The sequence below is a fragment of the Chrysochloris asiatica genome, unplaced genomic scaffold (assembly GCF_000296735.1).
Source record: "Chrysochloris asiatica unplaced genomic scaffold, ChrAsi1.0 scaffold00025, whole genome shotgun sequence".
Classification (NCBI taxonomy): Eukaryota; Metazoa; Chordata; class Mammalia; order Afrosoricida; family Chrysochloridae; genus Chrysochloris; species Chrysochloris asiatica.
In genome coordinates, this window is record NW_006408543.1 from 763,315 (window position 1) to 775,831 (window position 12,517).

The 12,517-nt window shown below is 46.5% G+C and overlaps 1 protein-coding gene across 1 annotated transcript; it reads left to right on the plus strand.

The window, feature by feature from the left end:
* The first annotated feature begins 2,733 nt into the window (after positions 1-2,733).
* GPR132 (G protein-coupled receptor 132) lies at positions 2,734-12,133 on the plus strand. Its single transcript, XM_006839597.1, has 3 exons — positions 2,734-3,105; positions 3,234-3,351; positions 11,145-12,133. The coding sequence occupies exons 1-3, from the start codon at positions 2,734-2,736 to the stop codon at positions 12,131-12,133; spliced, it is 1,479 nt and encodes a 492-aa protein (XP_006839660.1).
* Positions 12,134-12,517: the final 384 nt, after the last annotated feature.

Consider the following 12,517-nt stretch of genomic DNA (forward strand, 5'->3'; position numbering starts at 1 on the left):
GATATTTCATGAGTAGATTACACTCATGATGCCCAGTGTGTGTGAGAGTAGAACTGTGCTCCACACGGTTCTCAGTGGATGGTTTTTCATAAGTAGATCCCACTCATGGTGCCCCCATGTGTGTCAGAGTAGAACTGTGCCCACAGGGTTCTCAGTGGATGATTTTTCATAAGTAGATTCCACTCATGGTGCCCCGTGTGTGTCAGAGTAGAACTGTGCTCCACACGGTTCTCAGTGGATGAGTTTTCATGAGTAGTTCTCCAGGCCTTTCTTCCAAGGTGCCTCTGGGTAAACACAAGTCTCTAACTGATGACTGACTCTCTGCTCGGAAGGGACAGGACACAAGGACCCTATGACCAGGGCTGGTGTCACTCATCCTACCAGCAGGCGAGCAGAATCCCAGGGTCCCTGCTGAGGCCTGACCCCTGATGGACCTACACAGGCTGCCGTCACTTCTGAGCTGACCTCTCTCTTTTTTATCACGTCCACATCTCACCTTGTGATGTGTGTTCAGCAGTGTCGGAGTACCCAATACATGAGGTAAACACATGCTTGTTTACCTACTAATTTGTAGTAAACTCTCTAGTCTAAGATTCTGCTTCGACGTAGGCCTGGCCTCTGTGTCCCTCCACCTGCACAGCACCTGGTCCACTGAACCCAAGTTGCTGTTCACATTACCTCTCTCACAGGGCCGAGTCCCCAGGAAAGCTTGTGCTTCTCTCCTAACAGGTAGCAAACCACTACTCACCTCATCAAGTGACAAGACCATGTAAGTCTGTGGTGTGGTGAAGCCCTCGTCCCTGGTGTTCAGGGAACTGTTGACAACTCTTTCTCAGCCAGTGAACTTCCTGTCATTTCAAGTAAACATCTTGGCTTCCTGTTATTTCCAGGTTGGGGTCTGTAGAAATACTCTTGAAGAAAAGAAGGCCGTGGCACTTTCTGGCCAGTATTTGGACTCAGGGAGATGGGGAGCATTTAGGTGTGATTCCAGCTCTGGGCAGCTACTCCCCTCCATTGTGTTGGGTGGTGTGGGCAGGGCTCTGGACCAGGACATCAGGAGGAGGGGTTTGAGTAGGGCACCCCTTGCCAACTCGGGTCCTTGGCTCCTGTGGACTTAGGACAGCCTGACACAGGCAGACCGCTAGGGTGTCTCCTGGTTTGGGTGTTCTGTCCTCACCATCTGTGTGGGCTCAGAACACCTGCCTCTCCCGGACCCTCTTGGCTGATAGGCGTGGTGCCTGTCTCAGGAGCATTGCCAGCACAGAAGCCTCAAGTGTGGTCCGGGAAGGAAGCACACCACTTACCAGCGCCCTTACCTCTGTGCTTTGGGGCCTGGCCTAGGGGCGGGGGCGCTACTCGGTGTGCGGTTCCCTGGATACATGCTACATGCGTGGGGACCTGACTGGCAAAGGCACCCACCACCCTGCATCTTAGGTCCCTATTTCACCAGGGAAAGTTCCTCTGAGTTACGCCCATTTACAATTTTTGGAAGCGTGTTTCAAAATTGTGCTCCAAAAAGTTAGTCCCAGTTTACACGTGTCCTTACTCTCACTGGCACTAACAATGAAAGCTCATGATTTTTGCCAGTCTGCTCAGCAAGAAGAGCATCTTTCACATGCACCTGGCTGCATTTCTTTGATTATAAATGGAGTTGAGCAGGTTTTGGACTTTTGTTGTTATTACATGCCGTCAAGTTGGTTCCAACTCATAGCAACCCTGTATAGGGTTTCCAAGGAGCAGCTAGTGGATTTGAACTGCTGACCTTCCAGTTAGGAGTTCAGTGCTTATCCTATTCTGCCACAACAAACCTTTTATGGGATATTTTTATTTCTTTGGTAAAATTTCCCCTCATTTGTGCCTTGACCATTTTCTGTCAGGTTGTCTTTGATTGATTTGTAGGTGCTCTTTGTATATTACGGACCTGCTGTCGTATCACATAGCACTAATATGTAATTAATGCTCTATAGTCATTCGTTTGGGGAACACAGTGGCTCCATCCAACAAGTACTGCACTGCAAACCATAAGGTCCCAGGTTCGAGCCCATCAACCACTCTGTGGGAGAAAGATGAGACTTTCTTCTCCTGGGAAGGCTTTAGAAGCCTCGGACCCCTCCACAGGGTCTCTTAGGGTCGGAACTGACCCGAAGGCACTGAACAACGACAAGTCCTTTGTGCAATGAGTTAATTTTCAGTCTAATTTGACTCTCAAAGCAATCCCAAACTCCACTTCTTTTATTCCAGATCACTTTAGACTTTGGGAGTAAACTTCAAATAGGACTGACAAGGCATATGCAGTGGGCTGGAACCCCTGTTTTGGAGCCACCCCTGAAGCTGGACTAGCACAACTATGCAAGGTGAGTGGCCCCTTTGAGGATTCAAGAGGCAGCCTGTCCGAAATTTTCCTACAATGCACTTGGTCTCATAATGAAGACAATTACTTCAGAAGTGGTTTTATCAAAATAGCAATGAACTTGGGGATAGTTGGGCTGCAGGCTGGTTCATGTCCATCTCATGATACTTTGGAGAAATGCTGGAAATGCCCAGGGATGGGAGTGAGGGGACAGTCAGAGGTCTCAGGTGGCCATCTGCTGTGGATAGTATCCCATTGCTTGGGAGAGCCCCTGAGCCTTGCTGACCACAGACATGTGAATCTGCCTCCTGGTGGTAGGCTGCCTCCTCCCCTTCTCTGGGGACTCTGTCCACCCCAATGGCTCTTTTCTGGCAGACCTGGACATGACGTTTACCCATGGGGAGCTGCAGGTGGTGGAGCAGGTGGTCACCACACATCCAGGGTGCTGGGGCTTCACCACGGGATGGCAAAGCACTGGACAGTGTTTGTCCTGGCTAGCACTGGGCATTCTGTGTTGCCTTAAGCGGGCACGGGCTGGGGGCCACTCCCTGGGCTGGAAGAAGTGGGGGATGGATGGGGGACCTCCCACAGAGTTTCCAGGCCACAGGGTGGGGGTTGTGCTGGGGGACCCAGGGAGCTCCCCGAGAACCATCACTGTGGCCCCTAATTCTTTCTCTACAACCCGCTTGCACGTCACAGCCCAGTTGCTGGCACAGAACTTAGAAGTTTTGTCTGTAAATGGGGTGGTCTGGAAGGTGCCTGAGGGCACCCAGGAGCCACTTGGGACAAGAAGCCCCTCATAGAAAGCAGCAGCTGTCTGGTGGGCTCCGCAGCCCTTTCCCACCGGGGTGAACCTGTTACTCCACTGACATTCTCTGACAAGGGTCCTGAGAGGTTGCACGTGGCTGCCCTGGGCAGCCGGCCAAAGCCACTCAAGGTGACCAGCATCCAGGGCATGCTGACTGCTATCTGCCAGTTAGTGGGAGTCACGGGGGCAGCAGGCAGGTGGTGTGGGTGGTTTCTATGGTTGGGAGATGATGTCCCAGCCTAATCCAAGGAGCAGATGTGATTTAATGCATACTGTCCACAGTGAAACCGATCCCCACATTCCTGCTTCTCTGTAAGTAACAGCCAGGGGACTGTCGTGACCCAGATGGGTCCACAGGCTCAGGGGTGTTGTCCAGGAGAAGCCCTGTAAAGCCAGCATGCAATTAAGACTGTCCCTTCTCAGGTCGTATCCTACAGAGTACACTGCTGGGTGGGTCTGCAGCTGGAGAACCCGAAAAAAACCCCAATCTGTCACTTGGGCAGGCACAGAGCTTGTGTCTGACCACAGCTTCCTGATGAGTCAACACCAAGTAGCAGCCTAGGACTGCAGCCAAAGGGGGTGCCAAGTGGCCCTTAGACTGATTCCGGGGCGTCCTGGCTTGGTGCTGCGGGTTAATGCGCGGGACTGTAAGCTTGGTTTGAATGTAGGATTGGTGGTTCAAGCTCACCAGGTGCTCCTTGGAAATCCTATACAGGGTCACTGTGAGTTGGAACCAACTTGAAGTCACTTAAAACAACAACAGGGAACTCCTAGTGTGGCACTGTAAGATCAGCACTGGACTGTGAGTCACAAGATCGACAGTTCAAACCCACCAGCTGCTGCTCGGAACCCCTATACAGGGCTGCTATGAGTCAGAACCGACTCACCAACACTTACCAACAGCATGGGGCTAAGAGGCGCTTTAGTTCCATCTATGACCTTTCTTCTCCTCTGTGATGGAACCAAACATAATCTCAGGGCATGGCCATCTTTGGGAGGCCACACAGATGAAGAGCATCATAACGTAGATGTCGCTGTTGTTGTTGTTGGGCCCTCTACACAACAGAAACCAACCCTCTCGGGTCCTGCATTAGCATCACAATCTTGGTTGTACATGGTTATAGTCCCTGTACCAGCCCATCTCATAGAAGGTCTTCCTCTTTTTCACTAACCAAGCAAGCTGTCCCTCTCCAGGACCTCTTGGACATCGGGAGGGACTGGTCCCTCCTGATAACATGTCTAGAGTGCATTAGACACAGCGTCTCCATCCTCACTTCTAACGAGCGTGAGGAAAATTAAAACAAGCCCACAAGAGCCAAAATATGTGAACTTAAGTATGTTGCTGTTGTTGTTAGGTGTTGTTGAATTGGTCCTGACTCATAGTGACCCTATGCACAACACAACACAACACAACACAACACTGCCCGGACATGCGACACCCTCACCATTGTTCTGCTTGAGCCCATTGCTGCTGCCCCTATGCCAATCCATCTCACTGAGGGTCTTCCTCTCTTTTGCTGACCCTCCACTTTACCAAGCGTGATGTCCTTCTGCAGAGACTGTTACCGCCTAACATGTCCAAAGTGAGAGAGAAGAAGTCTTATCATCCTGGCTTCAAGGGAGCCTTCTTCCAAGACAGATTTGCTTGTGCTTCTGGAAGTCCATGTCACGTTCAATATTCTCCTCCAACACCGTAACTCAAAGGCATCAATTCTTCTGTGGTCTTCCTCATTCACTGTTCAGCTTTCACATGCATATGAGGCTATTGAAAATACTATGGCTTGGGTCAGGCACACCTTGGTTTTCAAACTGACATCTTTGCTCTTGAACAATTTAAGGTGGTCTTGTACAGTAGATTTGCCTAAATTTTACTTTCATATGATGTCTTGACTGCTGCTTCCATGAGTGTTGATTGTGGATTCAAGCAAAATGAAGTCTTTGATAACATCAATCTTTTCTCTATTTAACGTAATGTTATTTATTGACCCAAGTGTAAGGATTTTTATTTTCTTCACAGTGAGGTATAATCCATACTGAACACTGTGGTCTTTGATCTCCATCAGTAAGTATTTTAAGTCCTTTTCATGTTCAGCAAGCAAGGTTGTGTCATCTGCATATCACAGGTTGTAAATGAGTCTTCCTCCAATCCCAATGCCATATTCTTCTTCATATAACCTGGCTTCTCAGATTATTTGCTCAGCACACAGATTGAATAAATATGGTGAAAGAATTCAACCCTGGCACACACCTTTCCTGATTTTAAGTCATGCACTGTTCCCCTGTTCTGTTTGAACAACTGCCTCTTGGTCTATGTACAGGTTCCTCATGAACACAATTAAGTGTGTTAACACTTAATAACATTTTTTGAATGTTATTCATAGCTTTTCATGATCCACACAGTTGAAAGCTTTTGTATAGTCAATAAAGTACAAGTAAATATCTTTCTGGTATTCTCTATTTTCACCCAGGTCCACCTGATGTCAGCAATGATTTCTTCAGCTCCATATCCTCTTCTGAATCCAGCTTGAATTGCTGTCAGTTCCCTGTCGATGTACCATTACAGCCAGTTTTAAATTATCTTCAGCAAAATTTTACTTTCATGTGATATTAATGATGTTGCTAGATGATTTCCACATTCCATTGAGTCACCTCTCTTTGGAATGGGAACAAATATGAATCTCTTCCAATTGGTTGGCCTTCCAAATTTTTTGGCATAGATGAGTGAGTGCCTCCAGTGTGGCATCACTTTGTTGAAAGATTTCGACTTGTATTCCCTCAGTTCCCGGAGTCTTGATTTTCACTGATGTCTTCAGTGCAGTTGGATTTCTTCCTTCAGTACAGCCAGTTCTTGATCAGATGCTACCTCTTGAAATGGTTAAACATCGACCATTTCTCTTTGGTACAGTGACTCTGTGTATTCTTTCCATCTTCTTTTGATGCTTTCTGCATCCTTCAACATTTTGTCCATAGACTCCTTCAATAGTTCAAGTCAAAGCTTGAATTTTTTCTTCAGTTCTTTTAACTTGAGAAATGCTGAAAGTGTTCTTTCCTTTTGGTTTTCTAAATCCAGGTCTTTGCACATTTCATTACAAAAACTTGACTTTGTCTTTTCAAGCTACTCTGTTAATTTTTCTGCTCAGCTCTGTGGCATAGTGAGCGAATTGTCTAATATCTCTTCCAGCCATAGTCTGTAACTCCCACCAAACAATGTTTCTGCCCTGCTTTGTCTGGGAAAGAGAAAGCAGAAGAGGATGCTGATAGGATAACATTACTCAGCTGTGGATGTTAATGCAGAGTTCATTGTAATTGTAAAAATTTAAAACTCTAGCATGGGTTTAAAACCAGCCATCTTGGAAACAGGAGGGGCATATCATTACGATCACAGAAGAAGAACCAGGAGTGGAGCCTGTCCTTTGGACCCTGAGATCCTTGTGCACTGAACCTCCTCGATCTAGGGACAGAGAGCTGTGACACCGGAGGAGGGGCAGAGGAGCAGCGGCAGCAGAACCAAGATCCAGAGCACGAGGCAGAGCGGTGGGCTTCCCAGTCCACGGAGCAAGTAAAGCTGAGGGACTCCGGGTAGGGTGGGTAGCTTGCTTGTAGAGTGGGCTCCCTCCAGGCCCTAAATGGGGGAGCTGGGGCCCAGTGCCTTCAGGCTGAGTGCTGTGTCCTGTGGGCATTTACCAACAGCTGACTGGAACAACTGTGCCCTGAGCACTTCTGATAACCCTGAACTGGAACCTGCTACAGAGCTCTGGTATCAGAGCGGTTACATGTTGGGCTATTAACCTCAAGGTCCGCTGTTCAAATCTCCCAGCTGCTTCATGGGACAAAGATGAGGTTTTCTAAGGAGCTCTGGTAGCGTAGTGGTTACGAATTGGGCTGCTAACCTCAAGGTCGGCAGTTCTGCTCCCGTAAAGATTTTCAGCCTCAGAAACCCTGCACAGGGTCACTATGAATCGGAACCAACTCCATAGTACTTAACAACAGAAACAACCACTCCCATAAAGATTTCCTGCGTTGGAAACCCTATACAGGGTTGCTTTGAATAAGAACCGACTCGATGGCACATAACAACAACACTACCACTACCAGCACCATTGTAAGCAGTTCACTTCCCTGAAAAACCCTGCTAGTGTGGTGTTTGAGTTCCGTGTGGCCATTGGAACAGATGATCATGCCCCACAGAGGAGTCGAGAGGGTTGTGGGAAGAACGGTTTGTTGTCAACATATTTTGCAAGCTCTTTGACGTCTTCATTTCTTCCATTCATTTTAGCATCTCTACACTGCAAAGTTTCAGAGTCTCTTCTGACAGCCCAGTTGGCCTTTTTTTTCTTTGCGGTCTTTTTAATGAACTTTCGCTTTCCCCTGTATAATGTTCTTGAAGTCATCATCCCACAAGCTCTTCTTGTCTTCTGTCATTAGTGTCTGATGTATCAGATCTTTTCTTGAGATTATTTCTAAATTCAATTGGAATATGTTCAAGATTATATTTTGGGTAACATGGACTTGTTTTAATTTTCTTCACTTTCAGCCGAAACTTGCATTTGAGCAATTGATGGTCTGTTCCATAGTCTGTTTCTGGCTTTCTTTTGGCTGATGATATAGAGCTTTTCCACCATCTCTTCCCACAGAAGTAGTCAACTTTATTCCTGTATATTCCATCTGGTGATGTGTGTAATCACCTTTTATGTTGTTTAAGTTAATTTAATTTGCAATGAAGAAGTTATTGGTCTTGCAAAATTCTATCTGTAATCTTCAGCATCATTTCTATCACCAAAACCATATTTTCCAACTACTGGTCTTTCCTCTTTGTTTCCAACCTTCGCATTCCAATCAGCTGTAATTATCAATACATCTTTATTGGGTGCTTGATCAATTTCAGACTGAAGAAGCTACTGTTGTTATTGCTGTAAAGTGCTGTTGAGTCAGTTCTGACCCACAATGACCCTGTATAGGGTTTCCAAGGAGTGGCTGGTGAGTTTGAACTGCCAACCTTGCAGTCCAGTGCTTATCCTACAGTGCCACACCAAAACTCCTTGAAGAATTCTTTAATTTCGCCATCATTGGCTGCAGTGGTTGGTACATACAGTTGAAGAATAGTGGTATTAACTGGTATTTCTTTTCTTTTTTTTTTCTTAAATATTTTATTGTGAATTATGTGATAGTTTACATGGGAGAACATTAGTTTTACATTCATTCTATCGTAATTAACTGGTATTTCTTGTAGCATATGCATATTATCCTATTACAGACAGTGCTATACTTCAAGATAGGTCTTCAAATGTTCTTTTTGATGATTAATGCTGTGCCATGCCCTTGAATTTGTCATTCCTGGCAGAGTAAACAATATAATTATCAAATTCAAAACGGCCACTGAAATGACCAGTCCATTTCAGCACAGTAGTGTCTGGGACAGTGATCTTTATGTGTTCCACTTTTTGACAACTTCCAATTTTCCTAGATTCATACTTCATACATTCTAGGTTTCATTTAATTGAATGGTTTAAAGTTAGGAAAAGTGTGCACCAAGGTTATATTATTTTACGATACTTATTCAATTTGTATACTAAGCAAATAATTTGAGACGCTAGATTATATGAAAAGGAACATGGAATCAGCATTGGAGGAAGACACATTAACAGTCTGTGATATGCAGATGATACAACCTTGCTTGCTGAAAGTGAAGAAGACTTAAAATACTTACGATCAAAGACCACAGCCTTCAGTACAGGTTGCACCTCAATGTAAAGAAAACAAAATATCCTCACCACTGGACCAATAAATACCATCATGATAAATGGAGACAAGGTTGTAGTTATCAAAGACTTCATTTTGCTCGATCAACCATCAACACTCAGGGAAGCAACAATCAAGAAATCAAGTGACGTATTGCTTTGGACAAATCTGCTGCACAAGACCTCTTTAAAGTCTTCAAGAGTAAAGATGTCAGTTTGAGGACTAAGGTGAGCCTGACCCAAACCATAGTATTTTCAATAGCTTCATATGCCTGTGAGAGTTGGACAGTGAATAAGGAAGGCCGTAGAATTGATGCATTTAAGTTATGGTGTTGGAGGAGAATATAAAAGTACCACTGACTGCCAAAAGAACAAACCAATCTGTGTTGGGAGGAGTGCAGCCAGAATGCTCTTTAGAAGCCAGGATGACAAGACTTCCTCTCTCATACTTCAGACATATTACCAAGAGGGACCAGTCCCTGGAGAAGAACATCATGTTTGTAAAGTGGAGGGTCAGTGAAAAAGAGAGAAAGACCCCCAACAAGATGGATTGGCACAGTGGCAGCAGCAATGGGCTCAAGTGTAGCAATGATTGTGAGGTTGGCACAGGACTGGGCAATGTTTAGTTCTGCTGTGCATAGGGTTGCTATGAGTTGGTACCAACTGGACGGCACCTTACAATAACAACAACATTTCAATTATTAATGGGTGTTTGCTTCTGTTTCTTCCTATCTCGAGTTGTGCCTCATCAGCAAATGAAGGTCCCGAAATCTTTACTCCACTCGTGTTATCACTGCCCACTCTACTTTAAGGAGATGGTTCTTTCCCAGTCGTATTTTGAGTGACTTCCAACCTGAGGGACTCACCTTCCAGCATTATATCTGGTGGTCCACTGCTATTCATAAGGTTTTCAGTGGCTAAACAATCAGATGTAGTCCACCTCTCCTTCCTTCTAGTCCGTCTTAGTCTGGAAGCTCTACCGAAACCCGTCCACCGTGGGTGACCCTGCCGGTATTTCAAATCTCAGTGGCATAGCTTCCAGCATTGCAGCTACACGCAACATGAGCATGGACAACTGACAGATGATATATATTTGCTATCTATGTTTTTGTAAAAACATAACAGGACCAATGAAGAGGTTGGTTGTGTAAAATTCAATCATGTGATCTCTGGTATCAGTCCTATCATAAAGACCATATTTTCCAACTACCGTCATTTTCCCCTTGCATTCCAACCACTGGTAATTACCAATACATTTTAACTGCAGGTTTGATCAATTTCAGAATAAAGAAGTTGGTAAAAATCTTCAGTTTCTTTCTCTTTGGCATTAGCGGTTAGTGTATAACTTTATTAACTGGCCTTCCTTGTTGCTGTTGTTATTCTGGCTATTGTTAAGTGCCATCAAGTCAGTTCTGACTCATAGAGACCCTGGATAGGGTTTCCAAGTAGTGACTGGTGGGTTTGAACCACCAACCTTGCAGTTAGCATCACAGAAGGATTCAGGTCTTCCTTGTAGGCATATGAATGTTATCCTGCCACTAACTGCATTGTACGTCAGGAATGATCTTGAAATGTTCTTTTTGACAATGAACGTGAAGCCATTTCTCTCCAATTTGTCGTGGATAAAAGGGTAAATTCACCTGGAAAACAGAACCATTTGTAACTTGTATGCTCACTAACAATAGCTCAAATATATAATGCAACCTTGACAGATGTGCAAGGAGAAGTGGGTAAACTCACCACAAAGCAGATGTTGATCATTTTCTCAGGAACTGATAGCTTGAATGGGCAAAATGATCAGGAGGGGTCAGTATCTGAACGGGGTCTGATGCACAATCCGGGGTGGGGTAGTGTAGAAGTATCGAAGGCAGTGGAAGAGGGCAGAGGGGTGCCTAACTTGAGACTCGAGAATTTACGTAGAGGGACAATCAGTCAACAACAAGAGGGTAAGCATTCCCTCTCGAGGTTGGCCATCGGGCTCACCATCCCTGTCTCCATTGATACCGTTACAAACTAGAGCATGAGACTGGCCATGGGCTAGAGTTCTGCCCACCAGGCACCATACGTGCACCTTCTTGGAAACTGACACTCCTGAGTTCTCTGTCCATGATGGCCGAACAATCACCTAAAAAAATCCTCCTGGAATCTGGCAATCCACCACAGGTCTTCTTCCCCTCTCTTGTCTCTGTGAAGTCTCTTCCAAGTGGGTTCCAGGGACCCCATCCTCACTCTTGTCTCTGTTTTTCAGAAAACAGCACCTGTGCCAAGTTCTCCAATGATTCCTTTGAGGAGAGCCGAGTGTTCCTGGTGGTGGTGTACAGCGCCGTGTGTGCACTGGGCCTCCCAGCCAACCTCCTGACGGCGTGGCTGACGCTGCTGCAGGTGCTTCAGGGCAACGTGCTGGCCATATACCTCTTCTGCTTAGCGTTCTGTGAGCTGCTCTATATCAGCACCCTACCACTCTGGGTCACCTACATCCAGAACCAGCACCGCTGGACGCTGGGCCTCCAGGCCTGCAAGGTGACAGCCTACATCTTCTTCTGCAACATCTACGTCAGCATCCTCTTCCTGTGTTGCATCTCCTGTGACCGATTCGTGGCAGTGGTGTACGCTCTAGAGAGCCGAGGCCGCCGTCACCAGAAGACCGCCATCTTCATCTCTGTATGTGTCTTCCTCCTCGTGGGGGTGATCCACGTCCCATTATTTTACATGACAGAGCAAGCCACCTGCTACGAGGCACCGATGGACAGCGTGATCGCTAGGTACCACTACTCTAGGTTTGCCTTTGGGTTCGCCATCCCTTTCTTCATCATCGGCTTCACCAACCACCAAATCATCAGAAGCACCAGGCTGAGCAGAGGCTTGAGTGCTGCCCAAAAGGCCAAGGTGAAGCACTTTGCAGTGGCCATCGTCCTCATTTTCCTGGTCTGCTTTGCTCCCTACCACCTGGTGCTCCTCATCAAAGCCATCGCCTTCTCCTACTACAGTGAAGACCAGGCCACCATGTGTGCCTTCGAGGCCCGTCTGTACACAGTGTCGGTGGTGTTCCTGTGCTTGTCAACAGTCAACAGCGTGGCTGACCCAATCATCTACGTGCTGGCCACTGACCATTCCAGGCAGAAAATATCCCGAATGCACAAGGAGTGGACAGTGCGGGCCACAAAGACAGACCTCACCAAGCTCACGAGTTACAAGGACTCAGAAGAGATCAAGTCTCCCACAGCGCTCTTGGGCTGATTTTTGGTTCCCCGACCAGGCCATGTGCCAGAAAGCCCTGGTGGTGCAGTGGTTAAGGAGCTTGACTGCTAACAGAGAGGCGGGTGGTTCAAACCCACCGAGGGTGACCGCAGAAGAAGTCTGTTTCCATACAAGTGTACAGCTTTGGAACCCTGTGGGACAGTTATACTGGGTGCTTTATGGAAACTGGGAGTAGGAATGGATTTGGGGGTGCAAACAATGGAGCACTTGGGCTGCTGACTGAAAGGTTGGTGGTGTGAACTCACCCAGTAACTCAGGGAAGAAAAGACTTTCTAGAAAGTTTGCCACCTTGGAAACCCTAGGGGATTGTTCTACAAGGTCACTGTGAGCCAAAGCAGCAGATTGGGGGCCATCTTCTGGGAC

Bases quoted from the DNA above. Each gene is read 5' to 3' on its own strand.
- GPR132 (XM_006839597.1), top strand. From the start codon at position 2,734: ATGACGTTTACCCATGGGGAGCTGCAGGTGGTGGAGCAGGTGGTCACC. The intron at 3,106-3,233 runs GTGCCTGAGGGC...TTCTCTGACAAG, and splicing joins TAAATGGGGTGGTCTGGAAG to GGTCCTGAGAGGTTGCACGT. The intron at 3,352-11,144 runs GCAGGTGGTGTG...TCTGTTTTTCAG, and splicing joins GGGAGTCACGGGGGCAGCAG to AAAACAGCACCTGTGCCAAG.